Source organism: Euleptes europaea, chromosome 4 (assembly GCF_029931775.1).
Source record: "Euleptes europaea isolate rEulEur1 chromosome 4, rEulEur1.hap1, whole genome shotgun sequence".
NCBI classification, from domain to species: Eukaryota; Metazoa; Chordata; class Lepidosauria; order Squamata; family Sphaerodactylidae; genus Euleptes; species Euleptes europaea.
In genome coordinates, this window is record NC_079315.1 from 28,602,902 (window position 1) to 28,619,422 (window position 16,521).

At 44.5% G+C, this 16,521-nt stretch overlaps 1 protein-coding gene across 1 annotated transcript in view; it reads left to right on the forward strand.

Annotated features, from left to right (window-relative positions):
• Positions 1 to 4,475, forward strand: part of SUSD1 (sushi domain containing 1) — an 83,137-nt gene extending 78,662 nt beyond the window's left edge. The window contains exons 18-19 of the mRNA XM_056848957.1: positions 1,320 to 1,413; positions 4,346 to 4,475. Coding sequence (XP_056704935.1) covers positions 1,320 to 1,413; positions 4,346 to 4,475 — 224 coding nt within the window. The remainder of the gene's footprint in view (positions 1 to 1,319; positions 1,414 to 4,345) is intronic.
• Positions 4,476 to 16,521: the final 12,046 nt, after the last annotated feature.

A 16,521-nucleotide genomic window follows, 5' to 3' on the forward strand; every position in this document is an offset into this window, starting at 1 on the left:
CCCCTACCAGCCCATTCGACCACTCAACGTCAGTGAACAAGTACTCTGGAGCGAGTGCTAGGACTGTTTTCCTGTCTGGAGCAAACCTATTATGAAGCTTGTCGCTTATGGATTAAAATGTCAAATTTGCTGCCAGATGATGTAGTGATGGCGACAGGCATAAATGGCTTTAAAAGGGGGTTAGCCAGATTTATGGAGGATAGATCAATCAGTGGCTACTAGCCATAGCGACTAAAGGGAACCTCCACATTCAGAGACAGTAAACCTGTGAATGTGTGTAAAGTGCCACCCTGACCTAGATGGCCCAGGCTAGCCTGATCTCGTCAGATCTCAGAAGCCAAGCAGGGTCAGCCCTAGTTAGTATTTGGATGGGAGACCACCAAGAAGGAATACCAGGGTTGCTGTGCAGAGGATGGCACTGGCAAACCACCTCTGTTGCCATGAAAACCTCCAAAAGGGGTTGCCATAAGTTGGCTGCAACTTGGCGGCACTTCACACACACACACAAACCTGTGAATACCAGTGCCAGGAGGCGACACTAGGGGAAGGGCTCAGAGTTTGGTTGGTCACTGTGTGAGACAGGATGCTAGCCTAGATGGACCACTGGTCTGATCCAGCAAGGCTCTTCTTTATGTTCTTAAAGCCCTGTGATCAACTCCTCCTCATTCAAGCTCCCCCTCACCATGGAGAGTTTTCAGGTTCTTCAGTTGGTTGAATACTTTAAGGGGTGGAGAGGTTAATCGCAACTCACCTTGCACTTAAGGGCATGTCTACGCATTAAAGCAGCAAACATGTTTCCTAAGTACGCACATACTACTTATTTGTACTGATGGGGTAAACCTAGATTTTCCCGACAGGGCAAATAGTAGCACACTGGGGCCGTTTCAGGTGGGAGAGGCATAAGCCCCCCTCTCCCTGCGCACAGTGGTCCTGATCCAAATCAGGCCCATGCATGCTTGGGAATTAACTTCCCAGGATGTAACTTGCAGCACACGTCTGATTGCACGCACCCAGGGAAAATGTAAGTTATTATTGTGGTCTCAGGAGTTGCTTTTTAGGGGGTCACACAAGGCTGTAGCAGGAGGAGGAGGTGGGGGAGGCAGATCCAGCCCATGGTTAATACAGTTTCTTTAATAGGTCACTGGCCGCTTGTTGCCTGGTCAGTTCCATCGCTACCTGATGAAGCAGTAAATCCGCATTTTGAGTTTTGCCACAGTGTTTTTTTAATTTCACTCATCTTCAGACTGAATCACAAGGCTGAGTGGAATCGTTTGGTAGCTGTCCACTTGAGTTATTCAGTTTTTTCCCTTTCCTTTCAGATGCATCATCCAAGCCACAGCATGTGACTGCTGTTATGTTAGGGTCAGTTGCTACTCTTTGCTCCATCCTGTTACTATCGCTGTTCGCAGCACGGTATGTAATGCTAAGTTAATTCCAGACATTTTAATCTTTCTGCTAGAGTTGGGTCTTTACCAAAGAGTGAGCAATATGATAAACGTGGGGGAAGGCAGCCGTAGAACTCAGAGGGCAGTCGCAGCAAGAGCCAGCATGGTGTAGTGGTTAAGAGTGGTGGTTTGGAGCGGTGGAGGCTGATCTGGAGAACCGGGTTCGATTCCCCACTCCTCCACGTGAGCGGCGGATGCTAATCTGGTGAATCAGGTTGGATTCCCCACTCCTACACTTGAAACCAGCTGGGTGACCTTGGGCTAGTCACAGCTCTCTTCAAGCTCTCTCAGCCCCGCCTGCCCCACAGGGTGTATGTTGTGGGGAGGGGAAGGGAAGGTGATTGTAAGCCGGTTTGAGTCTCCCTTAAGTGGTAGAGAAAGTCGGCATATAAAAACTAATTCTTCTTCACCTACAGTGTGAGCCCAGTTATCAGCTTCTGTTACAGATGTGCCTACTGTCAAGTTGAATGCTGGCTCAGTGAGCAACATCCCATGATTTCTACTGGCTCTCAATCTGGTCCCATCCTTTGTCTAGCAAGGGAACAATTGATTAAAGTAGCAAAGATACATTTACATCATCCTCCATCTTAGTGAAAATGGTTGCAAACATTTTATAAAGTGATACTGGTGACTGGCCATGTGGTGGGGAGGAGATGTGTGGGTGAAGTTACTGATGCTATCCAGTAGCCGCCCGTCACAGAGGGTTCAAATTTACCATTCTGAACATGTCGAGAACAATGGTTGCTGTCAAATAATATATGTTTGATAGCAGTGGCACTCTTGAAAATTATTTTTTCAATTTTATGGAAGCTCCTTTTTGAGAGATGTGAAAGAGAAATAGTATTTTATTTTCATGGATAAGAATGTTTAAAATTTATCTGAAGATTTAAATATATCTTCACATAACTCTGTTAATACATACATAGGTATGTAAAATCCACTACCTATGCCACATCTTTATATGTTTCCTGTGAAGAAATATGTGGATGGCGGCTCCATTTGCTTCTCAAGTAAGATGTGAGGAAGAGAATCTTCCTCACATCTTACTTGAGAAGCAAATGCTTTGATTTTACTTGTGAATTATGGACAGCTCATCAATGTAAACTGCTCATTGGTATTTGAAATAGCATAGTGTGAGACAGAGCTTTGTTGAGGCTGGGAAGAAAGAGGCTTATTTGTTATTTTTGGAAAATATTTTAATTAGACTCTCATGATCCAAATTCCAAAGCAGACTTTCCAAAAGTGCCATTGTGCTTTTAATGTTAGTTGGCCAGAAAAGCAACACCAGTTTCCTCCTGGCCATACCCCATATAATACATGTAACATAATTTAAAACCTGCAGGTGGTTTTTGTTTGGATTAATGCGTTCGTAAGGATTGTGAGCTGAAGAAGTGAGCTGTGGCTCACAAAAGCTCATACCCTGCCAAAAATTTTGTTAGTCTTTAAGGTGCTACTGGCCTCTCGCTCTTTTCTATTATCTCACAAGGTGTCTGTTGTGGGGGGGAGGAAGGGAAGGAGTTTGTAAGCTGGTTTGATTCTCCTTAAAAGGCAGCTAAAATTGGTATATAAAAACCAACTCCTCCTCCTCATCCTTTTTCTTCTTGCTACATTATGTTTCCCTAAAATAAAATGGAGAAATAGTTAACAGTGTACAGATTTATATTTTACTTTTTTTCATGTTTCACACTTATATGGTGTTACTGAGGAGCAGACTGTATTTTAGGTTCATTTTGTTCAGTACGCAGAAGCAAACCCAAATTTGCTATTGACCTGCCGAACGCTTCGTCCTCCCAGCTCACTCTGTTCCTCATCATCCATCCTGGGTTTTTGAGCCACCTGCAGTTGTGAGGGAATTGTGACCCACTTTTGGGTCCCAATCCACAGTTTAAGAACCATTGTAGCGTTTAAGGGGTACACATGCGCCTCAATCAGTGTCTTATCACTTGATGACTTGTCATTTAAGCCTCATCTAACCATTTTGAAAAAAATGGTAGAATTCTAAACTATTTCGGACGATGGGTAAGAGAAGGGAAACCATTTTTGAATGCATTCCCAAGTAAAAAATTCCCTGCGTTAAAAAAAGATACATCAGGGAGAAAGGTTCTGCCCTGGCCCTCCCCACCTTGCCTGCTGGTTTTCTATTCCTGCTTTCTCCTTGCAGGGCGTTTTTTACCGGGGGGGGGGGGGGGAGAAGTATGCAAAAGTGTAGTTCGCCCACTTGCAGCCTTAATCAGTATCATCCACTATACCTACTCAGAACCCTACCGCCTTGTTCTCTTGTGTATATGTACACGCACACTCAATACATGTGCTGTTTAGAATTATGACACAATTTTATTGGATGATAGATCTAAGCTGAATCCTTGAGGGTCCATTAATAGTTTGGGGGGGTTCCCCCCCCCTTTTAATGGGATAATTTGTAAAAACAGTTTGTATTTTTCTTGTTTGATTCAGATTTTAGCGAGATCTGTTGATAACTTGTTTGCATGAATCATTTACAAGGATTATTTGTTCACTATGATATTTTTATTGATGTGGTGTTTTTTCATACAACCTACCCCTGAGTGAGTTATCCAATAAACTGTGGGGTTTATTCTGCTGCAGCCTCCTGAGCCCCTGAAATGTTTGTTCAGAGGGAGGGGGTCAGCAGATCTTCGGTACAGCATAGGGGGCAAAGTGAGGAATTAGCAGAAACCATTGCCCCCACTTCAGCATACAGAAATGCCATTCTATTGGAGGAACTGCAGGGTTGGATACACCCCAGTGACAGCATCCACAGCTTTGGGGGCAGAGAGATTATAGCTTTGCCCTTCAGCAATGACAGTATTTCAGTTGTAACTGGATTTCCCCCCTCTCTCCACTACCTTCCCTAACTCGTTCTTTTTCTCTTATCTGTATAGGGCAGTGGTACATGCATCTCAAGCTGCCCTAGCAAAAAGGATGTTGTCTGATGAGGTTCGACTTTTATCTACCACCAAGCAGATTGTTATGCTACCTTCTCCAGTAACCCAGACTTACTCCAGTGTCTGATATGTACATCTACTAGTCACTTGGAAGACAGTGAAAGAAGATATGGAAGGGTCTGGAACTGTCCAACCGTCCAAGTTCACCCAGACTATAGAGCGAGCAAATCCATCCACAGAATGTCAGCTACTGCCTTCATAGCTGGGAGCCAAATTATATCTTTTTATTTCATTTCTTTTTCTTTCGTTCCTAAACTGTCCTGGGTGAAACGTGTGGATATTTAGTTCCTACATCTCAGAGACGGTTACAGTGTTTATTTGAATGGCCTCTTCCCATCACTGCTTCTTCTCAGTTGCCCACTTCTGAAGGAACTTTCCAAACTTTAAAAAAACCCAGCTGTCAGAAGACAGGGAATGTTGTCCTTGGTTGTAGGAGGCTGTATCAGATAGCAGAGCTACGTGCTGTAGAAACTTGGGTGAACATCCCTAGACAAGTGGGAAGTCACCAGCTCCGTTCTGCTTTTCAGCTGCTCCAAACCTCCAGAGTCTCTCTGGTTCCCCTGTGTTCTCCATTGCTATTTCAACACTGTGCCTGTCTTGCAATCATAGGGATGCTCAGACAGCCCATCAGCATTGATGCCCTTCTTGCACTGATCAGTCCCCTTATTTAAATGCTCAGAAGGAATTTTGGCCCAAGAGCACAGCCAGTGGCTATTTCACCAGCACATGAGACAGAGCTAGTCCCAAAGCCAGTGTAGAAGAAGAAGAGTTGGTTTTTATATGCCGACTTTCTTTACCACTTAAGGGAGACTCAAACAGGTTACAATCACCTTCCCTCCCCCTCCCCACAACAGACACCCTGTGAGGTAGGTGAGGCTGAGAGAGCTGTGACTAGCCCAAGGTCACCCAGCTGGCTTCGTGTGTAGGAGTGGGGAAACGAATCCTGTGTAAATCTGCTGGCCTGCTAACCCGAGATATCCTCTATCAAATAGCTCAAAATTTTGCTGTACCCTTTTTAATTTTTTTTTACTTGCCTGAAAGGGTTATTTTTGGCGTACTAAAATATAACCTCATAGTAAAAGCCAAGCTGCAATTGAAAGTGACATGAGAGAAATCTTGTTCACAGCTTCTGGCTATCAAAATGTCTTTTCCCAAAACTATTGTTGAAAGAACCTTTCTTATGGAGGATCTCAAGTACATTTCTTTTGAAAACTTGCCCTTGGTACAACAGCAATGTCCTACAGCCAGCTTCAAAACAAGAACTTCTTGCTGAAGCTTTGCTTATCAAGAACAGAATATCCTGCGACTCTCATTTTCAAAGGGATTTTCATTTTCTGTTCTTAAGACATTTGCAGATACTGAAAAGACTGCAGGAGCTTTCAGATGTGTAACACAGCATATGTGTTTCTGTTTGGATCAGCTCGGTGTTTCTTAGCACCTCAGTTGAAGATGGATTCACACAACCAAGTTCACCCACCAAATTATGGCTTTCTGCTGCCTCCTCCCTGTGAAGACATTGTGGAACCCATGCCATGCACTCTGACAACCACACCTTAAGAATGTGGGGTGGTATCCAGTGCAGCATTACTTCAGGTACAAGCACTTTTCACCCATATGGGGCATGGGTTTTACAATGCCTCCCTCCCACATCAACCTGAAATGCTCTCCGAAATCCTGCTCCTAGTTAAGAGGGGACTACCAGGAGCAAGAGAAAGAACCCAGAGGCGCAGTGTGGTGAGCTGCAGTACTGCAGTCAAAAGCTCTGCTCACGACCTGAGTTCGATCCCAACGGAAGTCGGTTTCAGGTAGCTGGCTCAAGGTCTACTCAGCCTTCCGTTCTTCCGAGGTCGGTAAAATGAGCTTGCTGGGGGTAAAGTGTAGATGACTTGGGAAGGCACTGGCAAACCACCCTAGTAAACATCACCCCATGGGTCAGGAATGACCCGGTGCTCGCACAGGGGACTACCTTTACCTACCAGGATCAGGATTTGGGCTGTGGAGAGGGGCTTGGTCATGCGCAATGGGTGGAAGTCCTTACACCTGTGGAAATGTTGCACTGGATCCAATCTGTAGTGTCAGGATCAGCCAGAACTGAATTGGACTAAACCAGCCTCACTGGGCAGAAAGCTTAATTGAAGCAGCAGGAACAAAGGCAAGCAGCACAGTTGTAGGCGGGCAGGGTGTCAGGTCCAGCGGTAGGTCCAGGAAGCCGACAGGGTAGAGCCGGTTCTTCCATAAAACCATATAGCCCCATATAGCTCATGTAGATCTGATTGGATCTCCCAATCACATGCCTCCACTGGGCTGGCCCAGGGTGCCGTTCCTGAAACTTTCACTTAGGAATGGCTTATCTGTAGTAGCGGTGGTGCAGAGCATAAGGCACTGGGCCCTGGTTCTCAGGTTACTAGTTTCAAGACCACCACCCCCAGCACCGTACACATTTTCATGTTTGACTCCTTTAGATAACTTTAGGGCAGACCAGACATATGAAATCCTCACATAATGGGGGCCAATTCTGCCGGGGAATGTGTTTATTCATTATGTAGGTCATACATGGTTCTTCATCGTGGTGTATTTCAGAGCAGTAATCCCAAAGAGGTGTCTGTGAGTACCATGGTGCCCACTGATATGTTTCCTGGTGTCCAGTTTCTCCTCATCCGAAGCATTTTTTTCCCCAAAGCAAAGGACCACTCCTGGGTTTCCACCACCTGATTGGAGCAGGAAGTGCTTCAGAGGAGCCCAGGAGACATCACCTTTGTAGGAAACACCCATTCAGAAATAGCTGCCTTCACCATAGGAAGATGCTTGGCTTGGAACCTCCCAACAATTTTGTAAGTGACCCCAATCCCCATGGCAGCCATGTTGTAGTGACATTCACTCACTGTTCTCAAAATCCCAATAATTCCCACAAGGATCAGTAAAGGAACCCCCTGTTCTTAGAGCTTTAGCCTAAGAACTGTCCCTTGCTCCTTCTCCAAGGGGCACCCCTGAATGTATTGGAGGTGGAGATTGAGACTTTCTACTCAGTTCTTATTGCTAGGTGTAGCAGCGCCTAGAATATACTCTGTGACGACTACACTGCCAAAAATTTGAGTGCTTTGTTCTATCAATTTGCTGATGTCTTGAAACATGTATTTTCCAGTGCCATAACTGGATTTACTTCTAGTTGTTGTAACCTGTAGGCATAAATAGCCTACACATGTTAAGTTCTGCATATAATTGTGCTGCTGGTGGAGGGTAGAGAAAATTTTAAATGTCTAAATGGCAAAAGTGATGTGAAAATTCATACTCTCAATCCAACCATAAATTCTCAATTTCAGATGTAGCACTGATTCTCTGATATTGGTATGGGACAGAGGTAAGGTGGTTATGGAGGAAGTTATGGCCAAGTTCTGAAGTTAACTTAGGACAATGTCCCTGTTTCAATCTGGAAGTTTTAAAAAAATACACACGTGGGTACTTCCACACAACTCAAGGTTATGTAAAAGATAAGAGTGTTAAATTAAAAAGGTAAAGGTCCCCTGTGCAAGCACCGGGTCATTCCTGACCCATGGGGTGACGTCACATCCCGACGTTTCCAAGGTAGACTTTGTTTGCGGGGTGGTTTGCCAGTGCCTTCCCCAGTCATCTTCCCTTTACCCCCAGCAAGCTGGGTACTCATTTTACCGACCTCGGAAGGATGAAAGGCTGAGTCAACCTTGAGCTGGCTACCTGAAACCAACTTTCGTCGGGATCGAACTCAGGTCGTGAGCAGAGCTTTTGACTGCAGTACTGCAGCTTAACACTGTGCCACGGGGCTCCTAAGATTGTTAAATTAAGCTACTCAATATTCTGCATTAGTTCAAAGTGCCTAGATCATTGCTGAACATTTTATGGCTCAGAATTCAGAGAATTCTGAAATTTTAAGTTTCAGGTTTCATCACTGTGGGGAAATTGTAAGAGCACAGTGACAGCATTGCTGAGGAAAGCCTATATGACTAATGATCTTAGAGCGGGGTGGAGAACGTCAGGCCTGGGGGCCATTTAAGGCCCACAAAATCATTTGGTCTGGCCCTTCGTGGGTCCTGGCAGATCTCTAGCTCAGAATGACTGGTGATCCACCCCTCCTGCGGACAAGAATAGCCTGTATTCAAGGAGATGTGAGTTTGTTTTGCCGAGAAAAGGAACCTTCCCCCCCCTTGTAGAAGAGTCGTTAGCTATGGAGCTGTTAGGAAAGCCCAAGAAACTGTTAACCCTTTCCCACCTAGGCCATGAAGAAACGTATTCCCTCTGTACTACAAGAGGGCTGGGGCCAGAAGTGGTGACAATGGAGGTGTTAAAAGGGGCAGGGACAGAATGTGCAAGGGGGGGGGGGTTCTTAGCCAGTGTGTCCTCATTTCATCCCTGCAGGCAGAGGTATCAGGAGCCGGCTGTAGAATCCGGCCCCGACTGTGCGGAGCAGGAGCAACTCTGGCGGGCGGCTGGATGGTTATGCCTGGCTGGTGCAACAGACTATCCTGTGCCACCAGGTGGGCGAGTGCACCACCAGTTGGCTGCCTGCCTGCTTGCCGCGCAGGGGTGTCATCTGGGGCAGCTGCCTGCTTGGGGCTTGGTCGGCTAATTTTTAAGTTGATAATTTTGTATGGCCTGCAAATGATGTTATAAATATCCAAATGGCCCTTGGCAGAAAAAAGGTTCCCCACCCTTGTCTTAGAGTCTTCTAAGGGCACCCTTAACTCTCTTGGATTACAAGAAGTTTTACTGGAATTAGTTTGTGCTCCCTGTGCTTTTTATTTGATTTATAAGCAATAAACCACAAAAGCCACATACAAGTAAATATTCATTTCTTAAAATATGAAGAATGCAGAAATACATATCCCTCGAGCTTACTTGTCCTGCACAATATATAAAAATATCATCAAGACAACTCCCTCCTGTATACATGGCATAACTGTCGTAAAAAGCTGTCAACTTTATCATATGTATCATTTCGTACACTTTCATCGACCATTCTTTCTTATTAGATAAAGAGTTTCCAATGATTCTGGCCATTGTTATAAGATTCCATACCGACCCACTCTTGCTTCTTAGTCCACAGGAGCAAGAATCCACTATGCAGAGAACAACTTGGGTGGAAATCAGCAACAATTAAATACATGTATTGGTTGGGCTTGACAAAATTAGAGTTGCTAGGCGTTGCAGTGAGGTTTCCGTGCAAAGCCCATATGACAGATGCCTTTTGTTTCCAAAGGCTTCGAGATGGCACATTTCACAGTAATGAACAATTAATCCCTCAGGAGCTTGTGCACACAACTCCACTTGGCAGGTTGCTTTTTACTAAGAGCTGCAGTTGTTTCTTTCCTAGCTGATTAAGCAGAAGGGGAGTAGGAGGAGGCATCTTTTGAAATACTTTTTCCCCAGCTTGTTATTTAGCACCCTTTGCTCATACGACAAAACCACAATTCGTCCACATTTCATTTTTTTGTGGGATACTTCCCAGTTTCTGCAGTAATAGCGTGATATTTCAGCTGCATGCAGCAGTTGATGCATGGGGCTGTGGTGGTGGTACAGGGACAATAATGTTGCTTTGGGGGCCCATTTTTAGCTCAACGGGGCCCATTTTTAGCCATTTTTATGCCTTCCTCAGAATCCCTTCAAGCCCCCATGCCACTGGAGGGCATATGCTGTCTCAAAAAAAAAATGGTGGTAGCTAAATTGCTACAGCAGCAATTACATTGCATTCCTGCCACTGTCACTGTGCATATGGAACAAATGCACTACGTGCAATCCTCTGGATGGAGCAGTGCATGGATTTCCCAATTTGGTACATACATACCAGACTCCAGATTAATTTGGGGTCTAGTAAACATGTTCCAAAGCTGGAATATATATGTGTTGCTCCTTTTGAAATTGGCAATTGTAAAACATCTGAGTGGAAGCATCCATGATTAAATTCACCAAGCTTGAACTGCTTTCACACATCACAAAAAAAAAAAAAACAACCAGCCATTGTTAGCGACTCTGTTTCCTTCCCCCCCTCCCCGGGCAAAGTATACACTCTCTAGATAAAACATATCATAACAGACTCCTTTTTCATGGACACTGTAGGAACTAGCCAGTAATTTCCCAAAAAGACCACTCCTGAGTAGATGATGGAGGATAGTGAGCTGCGAGACCTTATCCTAGCCCAAAGTGAGCTGCAGGCAAGCCTAGGGTTTCCAGGTCCCTCTTCGCTACTGGCGGGAGGTTTTTGGGGTGGAGCCTGAGGAGGGCAGGGTTTGGGGAGGGGAGGGACTTCAATGCCATTGAGTCCAATTGCCAAAACGGCCATTTTCTCCAGGTGAACTGATCTATATCGGCTGAAGATCAGTTGTAATAGCAGATCTCCAGCTAGTACCTGGAGGTTGGCAACCCTAGGCAAGCCCCATTTTCAACATTCTTGCCTGGGCAGAAACAGCATATACTCTCGGGGGGGGGGTGCAGATTTAGCTTGGGACTGCTAGCTACTGATTGCTGCTGTAAGAAACATAAGCCAGAAACAATATTAGCTATAAAATTGCAATGCACTACAATTTCTTATTCAGACAGCCAAGACCTACAAAGTACACTGCTGATCAGAAACTGGGGTGAAGGATATCGCCGTTTCCACTGGGTCTAAAACTAGGAGGAGGGAGGGAAGGCAGCATGGTATAGCCCCATCTTGTCAGGTCTCAGAAGCTAAGCAGGGCCAGTGCTTGAAAGGGAGACCACCAAGAAAGACTCTGCAGAGGAAGGCCACCCCTGCTTCTCTCTCGCCTTGAAAGCCCCATGCTGGGGTTGCTGTAAGTCAGATGTAATTTGATGGCACTTTACACACATAGGCCATTTATACAGGCGTATTTACTTCACAGTCCCTGCTGGACTGCTTTGAGGCTTCCTTTGCATTATTCATGATTTTACCGACCTTCAGACGTGACTTCGCTCTGGCGACATTCTTCCCCCGCAGTTCTAGGATCCTGTTTTAGAACGAATTTAAATACTGCTTCAAGCCAAGAGGAACACAAATTTCCCCCATTTCCATGCATCTCTCTTAACTTCGGGTTTTTCTCCCCACACCCATTTTGGCATCTCCCTCCCATGTGTCTGTCCCTGCCATCCAACCCCTTCCCTCAAAGCAAAGCACAAAAGAGGGAGTTAAACCATCATGAAAAGTGCAGGAAGACACCAAAGAAGGCTGCAAAGTTTGGAAGAAAGATGGGGAGGAATAACCAGCAAAAGCACATGCAGTCCCTTTAAGAGCTGACCCACTCCCTCCAAGTAAAGTGCAAGGAGGCTGCGTTTTCAGGGAGAGGGACTCAGAAGCTCTGTGAATCACTGCGGGGGGGGGGGGAGCCTAATTAATCACAAAGTACTCCTGGAATTGGGGCGAGGGGGGGGGAGAATCCCTCATGCATATGATGTTTAAGAATTCGGAGCAGAAAACTGTGCAGCAAAGCAAATGCGAATTTCCCCTGCATAAATGACCATACACACAAGGCTAGGAGGAAGACTGGCATAAATGGCCTGTGTGAACTCACAAGTGCAATGTTTTAGATCGCTCCGCTGCCATTTCAGATGTTGCTGGCCATCACTGGATTAGTAGACAGCCAGCGACATTTTATAAAATGCTTACACACTGGAAGCAGGCAATTGAAGTTTGTTGAATAGAACAATATACTTGCTGATTGGTGTAGTATTACATTTCAATGACGGTTGCTAATGAGCCACAAGTACCAAATAATTATAAAGCTTTTTCAATGCCAAATGTTACATTTGCGGGGGGGGGGGTGTTGGCTGGAAAACTGTAGCACAGACATAAAAGCTGTACTTGTGATGCAAATGACCGGCTGTTCAGGGAAACAGTGTTTCCTCGGTGTTTTGGCTCAAAGCTGGAAGTTTACAGAGATGTGCTTTAAGAGGGGAAGGAATCTGTGCCATCATCGATTCCCTCCTATACTAGCATAGGGTTGCCAGGTCCCTCTTCACAACCGTTTTTGGGGCGGAGGCGGAGGGCGGAGTTTGGGAAGGAGAGGGACTTCAATGCCATAGAGTTCAATTGCCAAAGTAGCCATTTTCTCCAGGAGAACGGATCTCTATCGGCTGGAGATCAGTTGTAATAGCAGGAGATCTCCAGCTAGTACTTGGAGGTTGGCAACCCTATTTATGCACCTAACTAGATTTTAATGGGGGGGGGACCTGCATACCCCCCCCAACATTTACTCAGTAATGTTTAGTTAAACAAGATTATTGACATGACATGACTGCACACAATATTTCCTCGGTCTCTCCTTCCTTCCCACTGAATTAGCAGCGATTGAAGCACAGCAAGGAACAGGCACTCCTGAGTTCAAGGATAAAATGTCACATGTTTTGTTCAATGCAATGGTTATCAACGAAACCCAGGAGGGATATGTGTTTCCCTGATAATGTTTAATGCTTAAGAAAGACATGCAAAGTTTTGTCATCGCATTCAGCAGCTGAGTATCCCCTGTAATTTATTGCTCGGCCCCTGCATGGGAAAGCATTCAAATAATATTGCTGCTTGTTTTTCATTTCTTTTCCTGTAAAGCACCACAAATGCAAATGTGCAAAAAGGTAGCTTATCAACAAGCACAATACATTGTTCGTTTATCCTGGTTCTGGGGTGTTTGGGGATACAATTTTGTGAGTTCAGATAAGGTTCTTGCTGTTTCTTTCTCGAGAACTTGTAAAACACAGTACTGAAGGTAATGTTAGTCACACCATTAAAATGATGCATATACAGCCAAGAAACTGGCCTTGTGCTTTTAAACCTAGAACCAAATGAACTGTGATCGTTTTCATGCTTCCAAGGAGTGCGGGTGGGGGGAATGAAATGAGAACATTCCGCCAATCTTATCTCTCAAGAATTTCCTCATTATCAGCACAGTAATGTACAGGTCTTGTCTATAGTTGGGGGTATTGGCCGTGCAGTGCATCCTTGCTCTCTTTATTTGCTGGCCAGATCTTGAAGCAACTTGACCAGAATTGGAGGTGAGCAACAGTTGTTATGCCTGGCATTGGGAGATACCAGATGACAAGGCCTTCGAAACATCAAGGACTTTAGGCAGATACGAGGGACGCTGTGCCTCAAGAAGTTATTTGTATTTGCAGTATCATTATCTTGCTGGTTGTTGAAATGTGTTGGAAAGTTTCATACATGATGGAAGAGGGTTTTTTTTTTTTTTTGAAGCTATATTAAGATGTTTTTATTCCACAATAAAAATACAAGGGGGAAATATGTAACCAGTCAACCTTCACCCCTGAATTTTTTTCTACTCCCAATCTTTAACCTAAACCATAACAATCATCATGTTGAAGGATAAAGGGGGAATAAGAGGGGAAATGCTATTTTACTTAACAATCAGGGCCGTCTTAACAGCATTATAGGGCCCCGGGCAAAGCAGTGCACTGGGGCCCCTACTTACACAATCATTCACAAAAATGTAAATGGTCGATAAAAATTATAGATATATTTATTGGTACTTCCAACAAAATCAGTGTTTAAACATTAAAAGACATGCTGTGCAGCAAAGACTAATCAACAGAAATGTTTGAACAATATAACATGATATTTATAGTTTATAATATTTATAGTTTATTTATAGGGAGACTACAGCCAAGAAAAGAGAAGGAGATTGAGACTGGGAAGGGCAGCCATGAAGGAGCTAGAAAAGATTCTGAAGTGTAAGACTGTGTCACTGGCCACCAAGATCAAGTTAATCCATGCCTTCATATTCCCTATTACTATGTATGGGTGTGAAAGCTAGACAATGAAGCAAGCTGATAGGAAGAAAGTAGATTCCTTTGAAATGTGGTGTTGGAGGAATGTGTTACGGATACCGTGGACTGCCAAAAAAACAAATCTGTGGGTTATAGATCAAGTCAAGCCGGAACTGACCCTAGAAGCTAAAATGACTAAACTGAGGCTATCATATTTTGGTCACATTATGAGAAGACAAGAGTCACTAGAAAAGACAGTTATGCCAAGAAAAGTTGAGGGCGGCAGGAAAAGAGGAAGACCCAACAAGAGATGGATTGACTCAATAAAGGAAGCCACAGCCCTCAGTTTGCAAGATCTGAGCAAGGTTGTCAAAGATAGGACATTTTTGGAGGACATTGCTTCATAGGGTTGCCATGAGTCGGAAGTGACTTGACGGCACTTAACACACACACACACACGATATTTGTACTGAGGAGGGCAGCAGTAATGCATAATGCTGGGGCACCTGCTGGCCATGAGCTGGCAAATCGTCTGAGTCATAATAAAGGATTTGTGGCTAAAGCACAGTAGGAACTATCAGGCAGCACCAGATGCATCTGCCAGCCACTTGGAAACAAAAGGCTGCCCTAGTGCTTTGTGGTCACATGGTTAACATCAGAAGAAAAAGCTCTCCAGGCCTGGATCCATAGGAGAGAGAAAGAAGAGTATTATGCTGTGAGCAAAGAGCCTTCCCCTCACCATCCTAGCTCACTGCAAGGTATGGAAGGGGGCGTGGCAATGAAAGAATAGAGCGGGCCTGTAACATGCAGCTCCCCACAAACGTATGTATGTGCATATAGCCTTGTGGGTAGGGTTGCCAACCTCCAGGTACTTGTTATTTAAAAAAAAAAACACAGTTGTATGGCTTATATTTTCTTTTTCAAACTTACTACATGGGACTATAGAAGCCTGTCAGTGACTGCTAGATGATCCCAAAAACATACAAACTACTATCCTTATGGAAGAAATTTATTTAAACAATATAATTTTGAAGCAATACAAAAACGGCCAGGGGTGGCTGAAGAAATTTCTTTTGAAACAGCACTACTCACCGGGAAGCTGTCCCACCTAATATGAACTACATAGACTGTTTTTGTAATTTCTTTTGGTTTATGGTGAAGATTCGAATTGTTTAAAGCACAAAGTGCTAAGAAAGACTGTTGGCAGCAATTTGAGTTATTATAACTGTTGTATAAAATTGTTTTGATTTACAACATTATATAAAAAAGACTTTGGCATAAGAAAATTTATTGTAGCCAACACCTTATTTTGGGTAATGTAACAATAAGCTCTTCAATAGTAGTAAGTTTGAAAAAGAAAATATAAGCCATACAGCTGTGTTTTTTTAAATAACATATTCTAGTACAGCTAAGTAATTATTGTGGGTTGTAACCTCCAGGTACTAGCTGGAGATCTCCTGCTATTACAACTGATCTTCAGCCAATAGAGATCAGTGAACTCTATGACATTGAAGTCCCTCCCCTCCCCAAACCCCGCCCTCCTCAGGCTCTGCCCCCAAAACCTCCCACCAGTGGTGAAGAAGGACCTGGCAATCCTACTTGTGAGCCTTTAGTAGTTCCATTTTCTTCCCCAAGGCCTCTGCTGGAGGCATCTTATTTATGTCTTGGGTTTGGTGTTGAGTCTCTGTGTGCTCTCTGTCCCTCTCTGTGATGGATTTCCCCAATAATCAGTGTTCTCACATCTGGAATCAGGAAAGAGGCTATCCGAGTTTCCTGCATCTTAATTATAGGGTAAGACAGTCAGTGCAGAGTAAAGAACTGGTTAGGTTCAACAATAAGTGAAAATCGATTGTCTGCATTGTGTCTTTTGAGTGTCCATAGAGAACAGTTAGGTCATTTTTTCATAGAGGTTTTAAGTGGTTTCACTTTTGTTTTGCAACTCTGCTAATTTTTGATTTTCATGACTGCTTCGAATTTGTAGAAAAAAACCGCTTCATCCCCGCATCAAATCAAACCTGTTTTGGTCCGTTCTTTCCTTTTGCTACGCGGTTTTTGGTGCAGATCTCCATGAAAAACTCCCTGGGGTCAGATGTATTCTCCCCGTCCATGCAGGCAAATTTCTCCTCCCTCCCTGGCACGTGAACGGTGATTGGACAAGGGGAGTTTTGTGCTCCGGCAAGTATCACAGGCCACCATTCCACCTCCGCAGAAGTCTTCCGGCCGGAGATGTGTGCGTTTCCTCTTCATAGGACTGCCGGGCGGCGCATAGCTGCTGCAGATTGCACTCTTTGTTCTTCGGAGAGCGAGTGCCGCAGCTTTGCTTGCGGTGGGGGGGTATGTTTAGGGGATCGCGCCCGGGGGACAGCCTCTCTCCA